This window comes from Rhincodon typus, unplaced genomic scaffold, assembly GCF_021869965.1.
Source record: "Rhincodon typus isolate 14 unplaced genomic scaffold, sRhiTyp1.1 hic_rhity00003316, whole genome shotgun sequence".
NCBI lineage: Eukaryota > Metazoa > Chordata > Chondrichthyes > Orectolobiformes > Rhincodontidae > Rhincodon > Rhincodon typus.
Genome location: NW_025968954.1, coordinates 107 through 18,580, shown reverse-complemented (window position 1 = coordinate 18,580; position 18,474 = coordinate 107). Strand labels below are relative to the sequence as shown.

Sequence of the window (18,474 nt, the reverse complement as noted above, 5' to 3'; positions counted from 1 at the left end):
GTTACACACCCTTGTTACACACCCTTGTTACACACCCTTGTTACACAACGGACAATTTAGCATGGCCAGTCCATCTAGTCTGCACATCTTTGGATTGCAGGAGGAAACCAGAGCACCCGGAGGAAACCTACACAGACACAGGGAGAACGTGCAAACTCCACACAGATGGTCACCCGAGACCGGAATCGAACCTGGGCCCCTGGTGCTGTGAGACAGCAGTGCTGCGAGACAGCAGTGCTGCCCTAAAATTGAATTCAAATTCTACCATCTGCTGTGGTGGGTATTGAACTTAGGTCCCCAGGGCATTACCTAGGTCTATGGATTAACAATCCAGCGATAACATCGCTAGGTTGTTTCCTCTTCTGATTGTAGTGTCCTGACCTCTGGCCTAGAAGCCCCCTCTCATGTCTTGATAGTCACAGAAGTAAGTGCGGTCACATATGTCGTAGAATTGACAAATGCGACTCTAGAGCAGTAGGCCATTTAGTTTTTCATTGCTTTGTTGGATCTTTGAAAATGCACTTGTATTTGGTCCTGTATCTCTTTTCATCTGTAACACTAAATTTTCAACCTTCAGGTCTAATTCCCTTTTAACACAATTTATGTAGTCAGTTTTCACCACCTTTTCAGCTACAGCATTCCAGATCCTTACTCTCTGTGGGGAAAAAAAAATCGCTCATTTTAAAAGCACATGCACAGTCACTAGAAGTAACTGTCTGATTCGGTTCGTTATAACAGGCACACAGTCTTGTTTATTATTAACACAAATCTAGCGCATTGTTTCTTCACAGTTCTTTAATCCACACAATTTATAGCTAATGATGTGTGTTTGGGGAGTGGGGTAGCGGTAATATAACTAAACTAATAATCTAGAGCCCTAGGCTAATGTCGTGGACAAGGTTTCACGTTCAAACGTGGCAGATGTTGAATTCAGAAATTCTAGAATAAATAACTACTCGTCATAAAAAAACCACCTAGTTCACTAATGTCATTCAGGGAGGGAAATCTGCTGTTCTTAAGTGCTCTGGCCCACATGTTAATGCAGAGCCACAACTTGACTCTTAACTGCTTTCTGACGATAAATGCTGGGCCTAGCCAACAATGTCCACAATCCATGAACAAATAACAAAATGGAGTGTCATAATGCAGCCAAATACGTTGATTATAGACCTGTAAGCCTTTGTGATATGCTTATTGCAGGCAGTAAAAGCAGGAGAGTTTCCTACTCAGTCAGAACTGTATGTGGTAGATGCAGTGAAACAACCTTTTTACATAAGAGACTCCAAGTACAGGTCCTTTTCATGAACAAGCCTTGTTCTGAGGGGTTATTCCCCCCATCCCCCAATATATACACACTCTTTCTCTCACTCCCCCAAAGACCCCTTAACCATTAGCCCTGACCTCTCCTGTTTAGCTCCTACCTCTAACGCTGTACTATTCTGGTGTTCCATGCTATGCTAGAATTGATAGCTAGAATCAGACCACATTTTTTTTTGTCTTATTTATCCAGAGAATGGGGCATTGCTGGCTGGGCCAACATTTGACCGCTAATCCCTAATTGCCTTGGAGTTGGTGTTGGTGAAGCTGTCTTTTGATCCACTGCAGTCCCTGGGGGCACTTTCAGCACTGTTAAGAAGGCAGTTTTAACCCAGCGTCAGTGAAGGAATGGTAGTATAGTTCCCATGTATCTGCTGCCTTTGCCCTTCTAAGTAGTAGAGGTCTTGGTTTGGAAGTCAAACTGTGGTTTCTATAGTCATTGCAGCTCCTGTTCCCCATGGTGGTGTGTATGTGTGTATATTTGCGTTCAGAATATAGTTCCTATCCCTCAGCATGTGTGTATATTTACAGTCAGACTGCTGCACCTGTTCCTAGGAGTTTATTAACAGTCAGCCTGTAGTTCCTGTACCTCAGGTTGACCATAAGACGTAGTAGGCCATTCAGCCCATCAGTTCTGCTCTGCCATTCATGACTGATATGATAAAAACCGAAAGAACTGCGGATGCTGTAAATCAGGAACAAAAACAAGGTTGCTGGAAAAGCCCATCAGGTCTGGCAGCATCTGTGAAGGAAAAAACGGAGTTAACGTTTCGGGTCCGGTGACCCTTCCCCGGAACTCCACTTTCCTGCCCATTCCCTATAACGCTTGATTCCCTTACTGATTAAAAATCTGTCTACTTTAGTCATGAATATACTTAACAACTCATCCTCAACAGCCATAAGCAGGAAAGATTTCCACTGATACACTTCCCCAGTGGTTAGCACTGCTGCCTCACGTTATCAGGGACCCGGGTTCAATTCCACCTGGGGCGACTTTCTGTGTGGAGTTTGCACATGCTCCCCATGTCTGCCTCCCACAGTCCAAGGATGTGCAGGTTAGGTGGATTGGCTATGCTAAATTTGCCCGTACTGTGTAGGGTGGGAAATGTAGGGATAGGGTAAGGCATGGGTCTGGGTTCAGGTGAGGGTTGGTGTGGAGTCAATGGGCTGAATGGCCTCCTTCCACAGTGTAGGGATTCTATGAAATGGGCATCCCCTTACTCTGAGATTATACCCTCTGATCCTGGACTCTCCCACAAGGGGAAGCAATCTTTCCACATCTACCCTGTCAAGTTCTCTCAGAATCTTGTTTCAATAATGTTTCAATAAGGTCACTCCTCAATTTTCTAAACTCCAATTAGTACTGGTCCAATCTACTCAACCTTTTCTCATAGAAAATCTCTCTACATCCAGGATCGACTCAGTGAACTTTCTTTGGATTGCCTCCAATATCAGTCTATCTCTCCTTCGATAAGGAGACCAAACTGTTTATAGTACTCAGCTGTGGTCTAACTAGTACCTTGTATAGTTTTAACAAGACTTCCCTTCTATGCATCATTTTTGTTTGTAAAAAAGGCAAACATTGCATGTGCCTTCCTATTCCCTGCTGAACATGGATGCTAATCTTTTCTGATTAATGAATGAGGATCCCCAAATCCTTTTGTGCTGCAGCCTTTTGCACTCTTTCTCCATTTGTGTGTGCGCGCACGCGTGTGTGTGTGTATATACAGCTATGCATCTAACAGGCATTTATTCTCATTTATGTAACTCTTGTAACCTTTGCTCTCTTTCCTTTCCTGTAGGTTATCAGGCCACCATTAGCGCACCTCACATGGTAAGTGATGTGCAGTTTGTATTACTGTGTGCTGACTGAGGCTGATTTGCTAACTGTGTTTTTAAAATGATTTGCAAAAGAGAGGTAAAGGTGATGTGAGGAGAAAAGCTTTCTCAAACAGGAAGCACTTAGAGTACAGAATGTTTGGACTGGAAACATGATAGAGACAGGTTCAATTAAGGCAGTCAAAGGCAATGGGTGGTTACTTGGATAGAAATTGTGTGCAGTGGTATGGGGCAAAAGCAAGAGATTGGCATAAAGTGCCAGGCAATGACAACTGCCAACTAGTTATTGCTGTTTGACTGTCAGTGTCATTAGCATAGCTAAATTCTTCGCGATCAACATCATGAGGGTTACCATTGACCAGAAACTGAATGGTGGAGCCATATGAATATTGTGGCTACAGAATAGATCATAAATTGGGAATCCTGCATCAAGTAGCTCATTTCTTGACCCACCACAGCCTGTCCACCAACTGCAAGTCAGAAGTGTACGGAATGCTCTTCACTATCGTGGAGGAATGCACCTCGAGCAACACAAGAAACTCAGTACCCTCCAGGACAAAGCAGCTTGCTTGATTGGCACCCATCCACCATCTTCACCCTTCACTGCTTTACCTATGGCATACACTTACAGCAGTGTGTGCAATGTTCAAGATGAACTGCAGCATCTCACACAGCTCTTTTGGCAATGGCACCATCCAAATCCACAACCACTTCTATTTAGAAGGGCAGCAGATACATGGGAATATCACCTCCTACAAGTTTGCTTCCAAGTCTCTTACCATCCTGACTTGGAAATATGTTACCTTTCCTTCAGTGTTACTAGGTTAAAATCCAGCTACTTCTCCAACAGCAGTGTTGGCATAACCACAGCGGTAAAAGAATGTACCACTACTACCTTATAAAGGATGGCCAATAACACCCACATCCCATGGAAGAATAAGGAAAAACACATACTATATGTAGAAAGGAATTTTTTCTACACACGGTCAGTAAGGAGTATGGCCAACGTGAAGAAGACCATCTGAATGAGACAAAGGCCCAACGAGTGAACTAGAAACTTGGTTTGAGTAGGAATTTGGTGCAAATGGGACTAAAGGTGCTTTAACTAGTGTTTACTCCAAGAAGTGAACTCTCTCAAGAGCGAGGTGAGTGGAAGAGGGTAAAAGGTGTATATTGAGAGTCTGACCTGCAATAAGACCAGTGGCACTGTGTGGCATGCATGCAGGGAAAGAAGCAGGTTGGTGTTTGAGACTAGTGAACGTTTCTGGTCTTTCAGCTTAAATATCTGGTCTCCACTTTGCATCTAGGTCTCCAGTTACTGCTGTGTCTTTTCTTAAAAATAGCTGCTGATGAAAAAGATTGATACTGTTTAAGGAAAGATATCATTATGGTAAATTGTAAAGAGCAGGTAATCAGCAATTAATTTGTGAATTAAATCAAATACAACAGGACGGCAGGATAAATGATTATTGCTGCTGGACACCAGTGTGATTCAGAACAAACACGTCTGTAGTCAGTGTTTCCAGCTCGAGGAACTTTGGATCCGAATTGTGAAGCTGAAGTTTGAACTGCAGACATTGTACCACAATGGAAGGGGAAAGTTAGGTGGACACCTCGATTCTGAGGTGGGGTCACGCCAGGTAATTTAAAATTGGTCTGTGAGCAGGGACAGGAGGGTGTGACTGCTGGTGAGGAAGGCATAAGGACACCAGCTTCATCTCCTGAAATTGTCCAACAGTTATGTGGTTCTTGCAAACTGTGCAGACAAAAGTGGGGGCTGCTGGGAGGATGAACAAACTGACCATGGCACCTTGGTGCAGGAGGACATTAAAGTGGGGGAGGAAATAGGAATGTAATTAATGATAGGGAACAGTATAATGAAGGGAATAGATACCCATCTGTTCAGCAGGGAACAAGATTCCCAAAGGATGTGTTGCACCCCTCCCCGTGTCAGGATTAAGGACATCTTCCTGAGGCTGGAGAAGAACTTAGAGGGAAGGGAGGGATCCGGTAGTTATCATCCACATGTGTACCAAAGACATTGGTAGGCTTAGAAATGAAACATTTTAAACAGGAGGTAAATTAAAACGCAGAATTTACAGTGTAATAATTTATGGATTCCTATCTGAGCCACAGGCAGACTGGCATAGGGTAAATAAAGCCAAGGAGTTAAATATGTGCCTCAAATGTTAGTATGGGTGCAATGGCTTTCAGTTCATGGGGCACTGGCAGCAGTACTGGAGTAGAATGGAGCTGTTCCGATCAGATGGGCTTCATTTGAATTGTGCTGGGATCAGAGTCCTATTGAGTTGAATAACTAGGGCTGTAGAGAGGGCTTTAATGTAATTAATTAGAGGGGTAGGGTTTGAGAGAAGGGAAATTTGAGCTTACAAATCAAAAGGATCTGGCAGCATTACAGAGCAGCTATTTGGATAACGATAGCCATAACGGGACTGGAAGGGACAGAGTGTAGGCCCCCAAACAGTAGCTGTATGGTGGTGTCAGGAACAAATCAGGAGATACTGAGAGCTGGAGAAAAGGCAGAACATTAATCCTGGTGACTTCAGTCTTCATGTAGTTTGAGATGGTCAGACGGGCAGAGGTAGCCACGAGGAAGAATGTGTGAAGTGTATTCAGGACAGTTTCTTGGAACAATATGTTGTAGATTCAGCTAGGGATCACATTATGTTGAATCTGATGATGAGTATGATATTAGGAGGAATTCTACAAGTTGCAGTGATGGGATTTAAACTCATGTCCTCATAACGTTAACTTGGACCTCTGGAATGCAAGTCCAGTAACATCACCACCTTTCTCCAGACTTCCATCTTGATTCCTGTCCTGCACCATGTCTCACCAACCCTCTGTGATGTGCAGGAGTACTGAATGGTATGTCTGACTGCCTTTCCAGATGGACACTGGTGTCAGGAAGCCAGGGAATTAGTCTGGATGGCCTTTGAATATTTAATGTGTGGTTGTGTTTTCTGAAGGAGAATGATGATGTGTGGGGGGGATTAGCCAACAGTTCAGTTGCCTAAGCCAGGATGTGCCATCAGCGTGTGCAGTCACTGAGCAGTTACAGAACTTGCCTGTTTGCTGCAGGCTGACCTATAATACATAATACAACATCAACCTGTCATTGAGAGTGGCTGTAAAGGTCACGTCCCAAGACATGGACAGTACTCTTTCTATTCTTTTGAATTGAAAGTAAGCTGAATGTGAAGCTCCCTTGAAACTGCCCCAATCAAATACTCCTAGGACAGGGACGGCATGGGATTAGATACAGAGTAAAGATTTCCCTACTCTTTTAAACTGAAAGTAAAGTTCCCTTGACACTGTTGCCATCAAATGCTTTCAAGACAGGGACAACACGGGGTTAAATACAGAGTAAAGTACCCTCCACTCCTTTAAACTGAAAGTAAAGCTGTCTCTACTCTTTTAAAACAGGAAATGAAGTTCCCTTGACATCTCCATCGAATACTCACAGGACATAGACGGCACAGGGTTAGATACAGAGTATTCTCTCTACACTGTCCCTGTCAAACATTTCCACGTCAGGTACAGCAATGGTTTAGATGCAAAATAAAGCTCCCTGTACACTGTCTCCATCAAACTCTCCCAGGATCGGTACAGTACAGGGTTAGATACATAGCAAAACTCACTCTGCACTGCCCCCATCAAAAGCTGAACGGTAGGTATAGCACAGGGTAAGAAAGAGAATAAAGCTCCACTAGTCTTTTAAACAGAAAGCAATGCTTCCTTTTATTTTGATAAACTGAAGGTAAAGTTTGCTGCACTGTCTCCATCAAACACTTGCAGAACAGGAACAGTGCTAGATTGGATACAGAGTAAATCTCACTTTACTTTTTAAACTGAAAGTGAATCTCCTTCAACAATATCCCCATCAAACATTCCCAGGACAGGGACAGCATGAGGTTAGATGCAAAATAAGATGCTGTGTATTCTTCTAAATAAAGAAGTAAAGCTCCTCAACATTTCCATTCAAACACTTTCAGGACCGGGATAGCAGGGGTGTTAGATGTACAGTAAAGCTCTCTCTGCTGTTTTAAACTGAAAGTAAACCTACTCAACCTTTTTACATTGAAAGTAAAGTTCCTTCTACTCTTTTGAACTAAAACTAAACTGAAAGTAAAGTTCCCTTGACACTGTCCCTATCAAACACTCCCAGGACAGGGTTAGATACTGAGTAAAGCTCCCTCTATTCTTTTAAACAGAAAGTAAAGCGGTCTCTACAGTATTCCCATCAAAAACTTCAGGAACAGTTCAGCACGGTATTACATTAAGAGTAAAGCTACCTCTACTCTTTTAAAATGGAAGTGTAGCTCCCCCCATTGTTTAAAGTGAACCTAAAGCTCAACTCTACACTGTCCCCATTAAACACTCCCAGCTTGGGCGTTGGATATAGAGTGAAGCTAGTTCTATGCTGTCCCAACCTGACAAGCTTCCCAATGCTGCATCAGTTGACGCTTTGAACCGTTCTGAGGTCTCTCTCTGTGAGAGATTAGGATGATCAGAATCATAGTCAGTGTTGATGAGGTGATAGGATACTGATGAGGACCCTGAATGGTGTGTTCTGGCTCTGTGCGTGGAGCTACGTCTCACCACCAGCCCACTGTCATTTGTTTTGGAGTTGTATTATTGTACCTTTGTAGCCCGGCTCAGCCAGTCTGCATTAAGCTTGTTGTTGAATTTCTTGAGTTTCTGTTTGTTCCCAGCACGCACATGCACTGGAATGTCTGAACAGCCATCTGTATGAAGGGGCTCGAGCTCTGGATGTGGGTTCTGGAAGTGGCTACCTGACTGCCTGCATGGCCAAAATGGTGAGTGAAAGGTGCAGGGTCAACGGACACACCGGGGAAGTAGCTGGGACCTATTGGAATTGTGGCCTTTCATACTGGGCTGAGAGCCTGCAAACTGTATAGGTTCAGCAGATACCAGCTGACAACCCTGTAAGCCACTCAGCATTTGGGTTTGGAAATATATGGCCATTCCTTCAGTGTTGTTGGGTCAAAGTCTTGGAGCTTGCTCTCGTACAGCACTAAAGGTGTAACGGTGCTGGGACTGCAGTGGTTAAGAAAAGGTGGATCCTGACCAATTGGGGATGGCAGCAAAATGCTGGCCCAGCCACATCCTGTGAGCTGGTCAGCAGCATGTGACATCACATGGGTGCTATTCACACAGGTCGAAGGGATGGTGGGAGGGGGGCATGGGGGACCGTTGGATCTGTGTTTATTACTACACACCCCTCCTGCTCTCCGTTCGCAGGTGGGAGCCACGGGGACAGTGGTCGGAATTGACCACATCCAGGAACTGGTGGAACAATCCGTTCGCAATGTGCAGTCGGATAATGCCACGTTGCTCAGCTCAGGCCGACTCACTCTGATTGGTACATGGGGCAGGGGGTGGTGGGTGTGTGCGCAATGCGTGGGAAACTGGAGGGAAATGGTGAAGAGAGAGAAAATGGCCCATTGAGTCTGTACTGCCAAAAATATACTGCTACCCACACTAGTCCTATTTTCCAGCAGTAAAGGAAAGCTTTACTCTATGTGGATCTCTAAGTCCACAGCCTTGAATGTTATGACAGTCCAAGTGCTCAGCCAAGTACTTTCTAAACATTGTGAGGTTTCCCACCTCAACTACCCTCCCAGGTAGTGAATTCCAGACCCCTACCAGCCTCTGAATGAAAACATTGTTCCCTCTAAACTTCCTACCTTTCAGATTAAAATTCTGCCCCCTTGTCATTGACTCTTCAACTAAGGGAAACAGCTGCTTTCTATTCATCCTATCCGTGCTCCTCATAATCTTATACATCTCTATCAGGTCTCCTTTTAACCTTCCCTGCTCCAATGAAAACAATGCAAGCTTATCCAGCCTCCCTTCATAGCTAAAGCACTCCAGGCTACCTCCTGGTGAATCTCCTCTGCATCCAATCTAGCACAGTCACATCCTTCTTGTAGTGTCGTGACCAGAAATGCACACAGTACTCCAGCCATGGCCTAGCCAAAGTCCTGCACAGATCCAGTATGACCTCCCTGCTCTGATTACAGTCTGTGCCATGGCTGATAAAGATATGCCATCCTCACCCCCTGATTAATCTGCCTTTGTGGACAAGCACCTTAAGATCCCTCTGTTTCTCTGAGCTTACGAGTGTCCTGCCATTCACTGAGTACTGCCTTGTCTTGTTCCGTCTTCCAAAGTGCATCATCTCACAGTAACCAGGGCTAAATTCCATTTGCCACTGACTTACCCAACTGACTATAATCTGTTTATATCCTCCTGTAACCTATGATCTTGTACCTCACTGGCCAACCTTTATCACAGCCGCAAACCTACTTAGCATTCTTGCACTTCCTTATGTACATCATGTATGAATATGACAAGCAATAAGGGATCCAGCACTGATCTCTGTGGTACACTACTGCGGACTGGGCTCCAGTCACATAAACAGCCTTCTACCACCACTCTCTGCCTCCTGTCACCCCAATTTTAGATCTAAAGGAGGGGAAAGGTGGAGTGATTGGAGGGAGGTGGTGTTGGGTGGTCTCACTTGGTGGGTAATGGTGGTACGTGCAGCAGGAGTGTGGAATGGGGAAGGAGTAGGGATGTTCCCCAGCTGAGAGTCGAGGTCCGATCAGAGATGGGGCAGGCGCTGCTGCCGTGAATCCGGTCCGGAGCAAAACCAGGAGCAGGTCCCGACACTCGCTCACTCACAAATCTTCTCTTGCAGCGGGAGATGGTCGCCGCGGTTACCCAGAAGGAGCGCCTTATGATGCCATTCACGTGGGTGCAGCTGCGGCTGTAGTTCCTCAGAGCGTAAGTGAGTCTCTGTTTCTAGAATCTTCTAAATCCTGCTTCAGAGATCCTCACTGTCTGTTAGCAAGGAGAATTTCAACTGCATCAAGCTCAGAGCCCCTTGTTCACAAAGTGTTAATACTCCACAGAGAATTCACTCAAGGCATAAAAGAGAAGTGGAGCTATAACTGTTTGTTACATGACATTCTATGCAATAATTCCTGTGCTGAAAGCATCATAGCATCACTGGTTTTATTGAGAAATCAGCCATTGTTTAGTCAGGGGCACCCGTTGTCTAAGGAAGACAGAATTTTTTTGCATTTAACTTCAATCATTACAGTGCCTTGACAATCAAAATCAAAGCTGACATTGTAGTGTGGTACTGAAGGAGTGCGGCACTGTCAGATGGTCAGTGCTGAGGGAGTGCCGCACTGTCGGATGGTCAGTGCTGAGGGAGTGCCGCACTGTCGGATGGTCAGGTCGTGGTGACCTTGATGCCCAACACCCGGTGCACCTTGGTGGTATTGCTATTGAACAGGAGCCTAATCTACTTGAATTCATCCTGAACAATCTACCTGTCTCAGTTGCAGGTTGTGCCTTTTGGCACCAGTGGTCACCACACAGTGTTTGTTCCACCTTCAACTTGCCAACACCTTGCCAGCCTATTGTGTGGCACTGTTTTTGTGACAGACAGGAAAGTTTCCAACCAGATCTCAGCTAAGCTGCTGTGTGCCATCAGCACTAGCAGGAAGCGAATTACTGTTATCTGTAGTCTTATGGTTCGACTCTTGTACAGTGTTCAGCACCATCTGGGACTCCTCAGATGTTAAAACAGCTTGTATTCAGCAAGGACTGGATAATATCCACTCAGGGCTAATGAGTGGCCAATTTGTACCTGACGTGTGCCAGGCAATGATTATCTCCAACAAGAATTGAGTCTAGCTTTGCCAGGTGCAGCTCTAACAACATTCAGAAATCTTGACAGCATCAGGATATAATACTTGACTAATGGGCATCATTTTATTACACTCCTGTTTGGGGAATCTCGGTGCATAAGTTGGTTGCTGCATATCCTACATTGGTGATCCTACAGTGGCACACAATTGGCTGTGGACAGTTTGGAGTACTGAAGACTCTGTATAAATAAGAGACAATATTTCCCGATTCAGAGCAGCATCAGAGACTCTGTACCCGTTCTGACTGTCTTTCAGTCTGTCCGGCTCTGTGACCCTGTTCCTGTTTTGTCTGTCTGGCTCTGTGACCCTGTACTCATTCTGTCTGTCCCTCGGTCTGTCTGGCTCTGTCACCCTGTACTCGTTCTGTCTGTCCCTCAGTGTGACCCTGTACCTGTTTTGTCTGTCCCACAGTTGCTGCATCAGCTGAAGCCTGGCGGTCGTATGGTTGTTCCAGTTGGTGCGAGCGGGGGGAGTCAGTCATTACAGCAGTTTGACAAAAAGTTAGATGGAACCATTATCCGCACCACACTGATGGGAGTGATATACGTGCCCCTGACGGATCGGGACAAGCAGCTAAGAGGGTACGTGTGCATAGTGGGAGGATGGGTTTAGGGAAGTGGGAGGGGCCTATTGTCTCACATCTTATGACCTGTACTGACCCGTATTTTTAACACTCGTCCCAGATCCCACACGGAATTTCCCCTGAGTGCCACTTGCTTGTAAACCTTGCCAGTTCAGACCCTGGTTTGCCTGGAGGTGCACCACGCGCAATCCTCAGCTCTGCCACAGGTGGCACTGCAACAGCCCTGAGCTGGGAACATGGGAACTTCAAACAGGGGGGAAGAGAGGCTCATTAGGGAATATTCATAGAATCCCTACAGCGTGGAAACAGGCCCTTCGGCCCAACAAGTCCACACTGACCCTTAGAGCATTCCACCCAGACCCATCCCCCTAAAACCCACCTAATCGACACATCCCTGAACTCTATGGGCAATTTCCCATGGCCAATCCACCTAACCTGCACATCTTCGGACCGTGGGAGGAAACCGGAGCACCCGGAGGAAACCCACGCAGAGCCGGGGAGAACATGCAAACTCCACACAGACAGTCGTCCGATGGTGGAATAGAACCCAGGTCTCTGGCGCTGTGAGGCAGCAGTGCTAACCACTGAGCCACGGGTGAGCGGGTAATTACTGTATGTGGGACAAGAGGATGTAATTAGTTTTTGGGGTATGAGAGGGTAATTAGTGTGTGTGGGGAGGGCAGTGAGAGGGGTGATTACTGTGTGGGGGATGCCAGAGGGACAATGAGTGTTTGAGGCAATTAAGAGGAGGGTAATAAGTGTGTGTGTGTGTGGAGGACCCTTTTGATGACACTGTGCCTGTCATGTTACAGGAATGACCTGTGAAGGAGTGAGGCAGATTCTCACCAATACCCTGTGGAGGAGCTGATTCTGTGCGGCTGACGAAGATTGTGTTTTGACCTCAGTATCACTCTCACTCGATGGAAATCAGTGCTGTGCCTTAGGTTTGGACTGTGGGGTTATTCTTGGATATCAGTGAACTGGTTTGAATGCTGGTGGTCAGTACTATTGACATGACTGTAGAACGGCCCACAGTGTGTCTCTGCGGTGTAGACGGAATCTACAATAAAACATCTGCTTGGCTCACGACAACCTGAGCACTTCCTGTAACAGAGCAGCTATCTTCCCTTCCTCCTCACCTCTGTGATACTGCCACCCCCCCCCCATCCTGGCACCACCCACATCCTCAGTTTCCCTCCCGTGCTGAAAGGATGAACTCCTGGGAGTTGCCAGTCTGCCCGAGGCACCTTGGGGGATGGCATCCAATTGCACATTGTGTCTGAAAGCAGGAACCCACTGACAGCTGTCTGACGTTGGAGCCGGTGTGGGACTGAGTTCAGGTTTCATGGGTAAAGCTCTCCTCAGTGAGCAGGCAGGGTTTTTTTTAAAAATTTGTTCATTGGATCTGCCTGACAGCTGTCTGACATTGGAGCCGGTGTGGGACTGAGTTCAGGTTTCATGGGTAAAGCTCTCCTCAGTGAGCAGGCAGGGTTTTTTAAAAAATTTGTTCATTGGATCTGCCCATCCCAAGTTGCCCTTGAAGGGACTGGTGAGCTGTTTTCTTGGGCTGCAGGTAGATCTATAATATCCCTTAGGGAGGGATTTCCAGGATTTTGACACAGTGACAGTGAAAGAACGGCGATATATTTCCAAGTCAGGATGGTGAGTGGCTTGGAGGGGAACTTGCAGGGGGTGGTGTTCCCGTGTATCTGCTGCCCTTGTCCTTCTAGATGGAAGTGGTCGTGGGTTTGGAAGCTGCTGTTGAAGGAGCCTTGGTGAGGTACACTGTGCCATAGCGCACACTGCTGCAAAGGAGTGTTGGATGTAACTCCATTAAGGACTGAGTGTAGGAGTTAACAGAGGTGAAAACCAGAATACCAGACGGTCCATGCAAATTTCAATTTTATTGTGCTTTTTTAAATTTTAGAATATGAATAATAGCGAGAGAATGACTTTGTCAGATTACAAAGGGAAAGTTTCACTATTTGAAACATAGGCTGAGGCAGCTGAGTTTGGGAGGGCCAGAGGGTGCAGTGTTGTTTCTCTGTAGATTGTCACAGAAATTCCACTGCCTGTTGTCTCCTCTCCTCAAGCCTCATTAAGACCGATGCAGGAGCACCAGGTAGGCTCCTTTCCTTCTGGCACATGCTCCCAGATGTGGTGCATTAGCTGTTTAACCTCACAGTTGCCTCAGCTGGGGAACGAAGCTCCCATCTTTGAGCTCAGGGCTCAGCTAACAAATTCACTTCCCTCATTTCTGTTTGGAAAAGATTTAGCAGTGAAGGTCATGCCAGTGTGACGTTGTAAGATGAACCTAATCCAGAGACAGAACAAGCCCCAGTCACAGGACATGAATTGACAGCAAAATTAACTAATAGCATTGACAAAAACAGCGTAATTAAATTGCCCAACTTTTAACTTACTGATTTGGATCAGATGGATTTGAAGTATCTGTCCAAATTTTTACTTTAGTCTCACTTTCAGTGCTGGAATAAAATGTTTTGGGAAAGATGGCAGCCTTTTGCAGTATTAGATCGTTGACAGATCAGTTACACACACGTCTGCAGACATGCAGGACAGAAGTAATGAAAAGAGTGAGCAGGAATAAAAGTGTAAGTTTTGGAGTGGAAGCCTTACCTAGTGGGGTACCACAAAGATCAGTGTTGAGGCCTGCCTTTTTCTTTTACAGTTGATGACAATGACTTTGATAAGGGGATCGATTACAGTCGATCCAGGCTTGTTGCAGATATAATTATGACGGGAAAGTAAGCAGCGAAGAGAACATAGAGATAACCAAGGGATAGAGACAGGTGATATGATTGGTCAGAGGTGTGGTCAATGAAGTGGGGTGAATGGATCCATTCTGTAAGGAAGGCGTTAAAGTTCATGTGCACAAAACACAAAGTTAACGTGCTGGTCCAGTAAGTAACTGGGATGTTGGCCCTTCGTACAGATCAATCGAAGTAGAAGAGAAAGCAAATCTCACTACAATGGTTTGGAGGTTTGGTGTATGCAGTTGTTAAGGTTCACTAGAATGATTCCTGAACTGCCCTAGCAGGAGAGATTGAGTACCATAGGCCTGTATTTCTGCGAGGTGATTGAAACAGCCAGAATTCTTAAGGTGATTAAATGGCTAGAAGCGGGGTATGTAGAACCAGAAGGTACAGTCTCAGAATAAAGCCTCTGCCACCTCTGACTGAAATAAGGAGGGATTCACTCAGAGGAAAGAGTGATGAGGCATTCAGTGGATAGGACACAAAGGGAACGGAGAGGTGGAATCAAGGAATCAGCTTTGCCCTTAGAGACTGGAGTAGATGAGTCAGCCATTCACTGTGTTCTAGGGTGACATGTTTCTGGGAATAAACACACACAAACACCTGTGAAGCTCAGCTCCATTCACTTTCTGATGAAATATATTACAGTCAGAGGGCGAGGCTGAGGCAGCCTCAAGTTACTTCTTCACAAAAAACTTCTTGAAAACATTCTTCTTCTTGCCGCTATCCATGTCTGTGTCCAGTGTGTAGTGCCATGTTGGCATTATGAAGTTGCTGGTTGGCCCTGTCCTCTCCGGTTCCCAGGTCCTGCGTCGGTTTTCATTCTCCTGCCGATTGCTGGAGAGGTCAGGCTGCCTTCTCTCCACACACAGATCGGGAGTACTGCCCAGGGTCTGTCTGCTACCTGACAGGCACAAAATTTGACACATTAGGAAAACTGGTCTCCTTTATTTACAGCTATAAGTAGCCCCAAGCTCAGTGAACAGTGACCCTCTCGGGAGGTGGTGTTGGGCATGACATTGAGTTCCCTCTTTCTCTGTGTAGTGTTCAGGAAGATACTGACACTGCAGTCAGGTGACAGCACTCCTGGGCCAAAGTGTGCATGCAGGCTCCTTGTAATCTGCTGTACATTTTCCACAGCCTTGGGAATCAGGTACTGATAACTGATTGCAGTTAAAACCTCTCAATGTGATTAATGCTCTGTGGGATACGAGAGATTGCACCAGGACCATCCTTTGCACTCTAGTGGGTCATAGCTCCCGCGCCTGGGTAGTTGGACTCTGATTCAGAGGGAGTTAGTGTGTTCCTGAGGTGCTATCAGCTGGTCAAACCAAGCAGGAAAGGGTTGCGATACGCGGCACAGTGCTGGTGTAACTGCAGTCTGGAGATTCATGGAGCGACGACAGCACTAACCTGCACTCAGGGCGTGACATGTTCGTTCCCCACCCTCTGGATACAGGTGGATGTTATAATAAGTGTGAGGAGGTTTTGGTGGAGGAGCTGACCATGACTGTGTCTCCCCTGTTGACTCACTCTCAGCACCGGAATCTGCAAAACATACAAAGACATGTAACATCAGTGGATGTGGGAGCAGAGTGTGGCGCTATCACTGCATTGTCTGCAGTGTGCAATCCATCTCTCACCATGCTACCCATAGTACAGGAACCATCTCTCACTGCACTGCCACATCAACCCGATAATTGTTCCAAATGCATATTGTAGATGCTGAGGTACCTCTTGTCCTGTTAGTTCCCAGCAGGGGGTCACTGTTTCTCCAGTTATTCCGTTGCCCCTCTGCTGTCTGTGCAGGCAGATTCGATGAGTTGTTTTGTTTCACTCTGAACGATGGTGTTCTCCTAAACATCATTGAAAACACAGGGAGATGATGTCACCTTCTGGGTTCATTTCACAATCTATGTTATCCCCATCAAACACTCCAAGGACAGGGACACCATGGGGCAATTAGATACCAAGCAAAGCTCCTTCTACACGGGCCCCCCAGCAAACACTCTGTTAAACTGAAAATAAACCTTTTCTAGTTTAAAATGAGAAACAAATAGAAAGTAAAATCCCCTTGACACTGTTCCAATCAAACACTCCCAAGACAGGGACAATATGGAGTTAGATACAGAGTAAAGCTTCCTGTACACTGTCTCCATCAAACACTTCCAAGACACCAGGGGAAGAATTAGTTCTGGCCTGGGCCTTAGTTCTCCACTGAAAATCTTAAATGAATATATTAAACAATAATGCAAAGGACAAAAGTCACTGTGGAAGATTTCGTTTGTTTTGCTTTTATTTGAAATATCTCGTCCGAAATAAGACTTTACTTCATGATGAAAAGTAATGGATGACAATTGCTCAGAAACCAGTTCACGTAGAAAAGATTTGCTGAGCACCCGCTGATGATCAGAGGCAGTGATGGGAGTGGTTGGCAACAGGCCTTTTGAATCTGGTCATTGAGATTTATAACAGAAATAGTTGGCACAAATTTTCAGAAATAATGTGGCAACAGGGGTTTAGGATTTACAGACAGGAAGTGTCTGCTGACACGAGCTCATGACCAATATGTAGAAAAATGTTATCACTCATGAGTGAAACTCAGTGACCATAAACAACAATGTCCAAACAGGCTATCAGTTGCACATTCCAAAATGTGAGAGTCTAGTTGGATCTGGGACTATGCTCCTTAACAGGACACCCACTATAATGCAGAGCATTCTTCCAGCTCTGAAGAAGAGTCACCAGACTCGAAGCGTTAACTCTGCTTTCTCTCCACAAATGCTAGCAGACCTGCTGAGTTTCACCAGCAATTTCTGTTTTTGTTGCATTCTCCCAGTCCTCAGTTTCAAGCACTCCCCGTTCTTTGTTCCCTTTCCCTCAGGGGTTCATCATACCTGGGAAGTAAATCCTTGTTGCTTCCAGGTTTCTCCTTCTTTGTAGGGCTTCCGGCCGTGAGCTGGGATTTGGTCATGAATGGGTCCCTTCAGAGAAAGGAACAGTGTTAATGTGAGATCCCAGGGGACCCAGCCAGTCAATAAGACGATCACTTGGTGCAGTGTTTCCTCTTGTCATCAGCAGTTGGGCTTGGACGATTAATGTGAGGTTCAGAATATAGGAGTAGAGAGGAAAGACTAAGAGGATAAAAAGGAACAAACTGTGCTCAAGGACAACAGCTCAGAGAGCAGAAAACCAAGGTGGATCTAGAGCCCAGGGAGGGAGCAGGGAGCGAGAGAGAAAGGAAACCAGGGGAAACAGCAGGGACTGAGTGAGGAAACCAGGGGGAAGGAGCACACTGATTTCACCACATTGATGAATTGTCAGATGTTACTCTCCTGTGTGGTTTTGAACTTGACTTTCTCTACCTTTGAGCCTGAACAATAAGCAAAAACTCCAGAGTATTTAAAGATCATCAGACTGTACCACCAGAATGTGGTGTGGGCTCCAGCCAGGAGGCTAACAGTTGGCCTCAATGATTCTGGGAAGATGTAAACAGCGTGGCTTTTCTGCATGATAGTTAACGTGCTCACATTTACCTGTACATACGTGTGTGTGTGGGTGTGCGTTAGCCATGGGAAATACAAGGTGGGCAATGGGTCTGTGAATGATGCTCTTTGGAGGGTCAATTGTGGACTTTTTGGGCCGAAGGGCCTGTTTCTATGGGATTCTATGAAAAGGGTTATCTATTTACCTGGAGTGTTGTGGCGACTGTGAAGGAGACGTATTGACAGATGTCAAGTTCATTTCATCAGAACCTGGAAAACAGCACAGAAGAGTCAATATTTACCTGCAGAAACCTGAGATTTGTAACATTAAATCATAGAAAACAGAAATTAGGAGGAGTAGGCCATTCAGCCCTTCAAACCTTCTCTGCTGTTCAATCTGATCATGGTTGATCATCCAGCTCAGTCCCCTGTTTCTGCTTTCTCCCCAAACCTTTGATCCCTTTAGCCCTAAGAACTAGATGTAATTTCTTCCTTAAAAACATTCAAGGTTTCGGCCTCAACCACTTTCTGTGGTAGCAAATTGCACAGACTCTGCTTGCTGGGTGAAGACATTTCTCCTCAGCTCAGTCTTAAATGGCCTACCCTGTATTCTTAAACTGCTTCTGAACTCTTTGGTCATTGGGAATAACCTTCCTGCAACTGACTGGTCTCGTCCTGATTTTATAGGTTTCTATGAGATCCAACCT

At 45.7% G+C, this 18,474-nt stretch overlaps 2 protein-coding genes across 2 annotated transcripts; one reads left to right on the top strand and one right to left on the bottom strand.

Annotated features, from left to right (window-relative positions):
- Positions 1-3,034: 3,034 nt before the first annotated feature.
- Positions 3,035-12,600, top strand: LOC109925974 (protein-L-isoaspartate(D-aspartate) O-methyltransferase-like). Its single transcript, XM_020525873.2, has 6 exons — positions 3,035-3,151; positions 7,893-7,997; positions 8,443-8,563; positions 9,905-9,990; positions 11,337-11,506; positions 12,321-12,600. The coding sequence occupies exons 1-6, from the start codon at positions 3,050-3,052 to the stop codon at positions 12,331-12,333; spliced, it is 597 nt and encodes a 198-aa protein (XP_020381462.2). The 5' UTR covers positions 3,035-3,049; the 3' UTR covers positions 12,334-12,600.
- A 793-nt stretch (positions 12,601-13,393) lies between these two features.
- Positions 13,394-18,085, bottom strand: LOC125481723. The gene is made up of 5 exons (XM_048593621.1): positions 17,974-18,085; positions 17,180-17,266; positions 16,017-16,138; positions 15,696-15,830; positions 13,394-15,186 (listed from the first exon to the last, which is right to left on the bottom strand). The coding sequence occupies exons 1-5, from the start codon at positions 18,024-18,026 to the stop codon at positions 14,960-14,962; spliced, it is 624 nt and encodes a 207-aa protein (XP_048449578.1). The 5' UTR covers positions 18,027-18,085; the 3' UTR covers positions 13,394-14,959.
- Between the last annotated feature and the right edge of the window lie 389 nt (positions 18,086-18,474).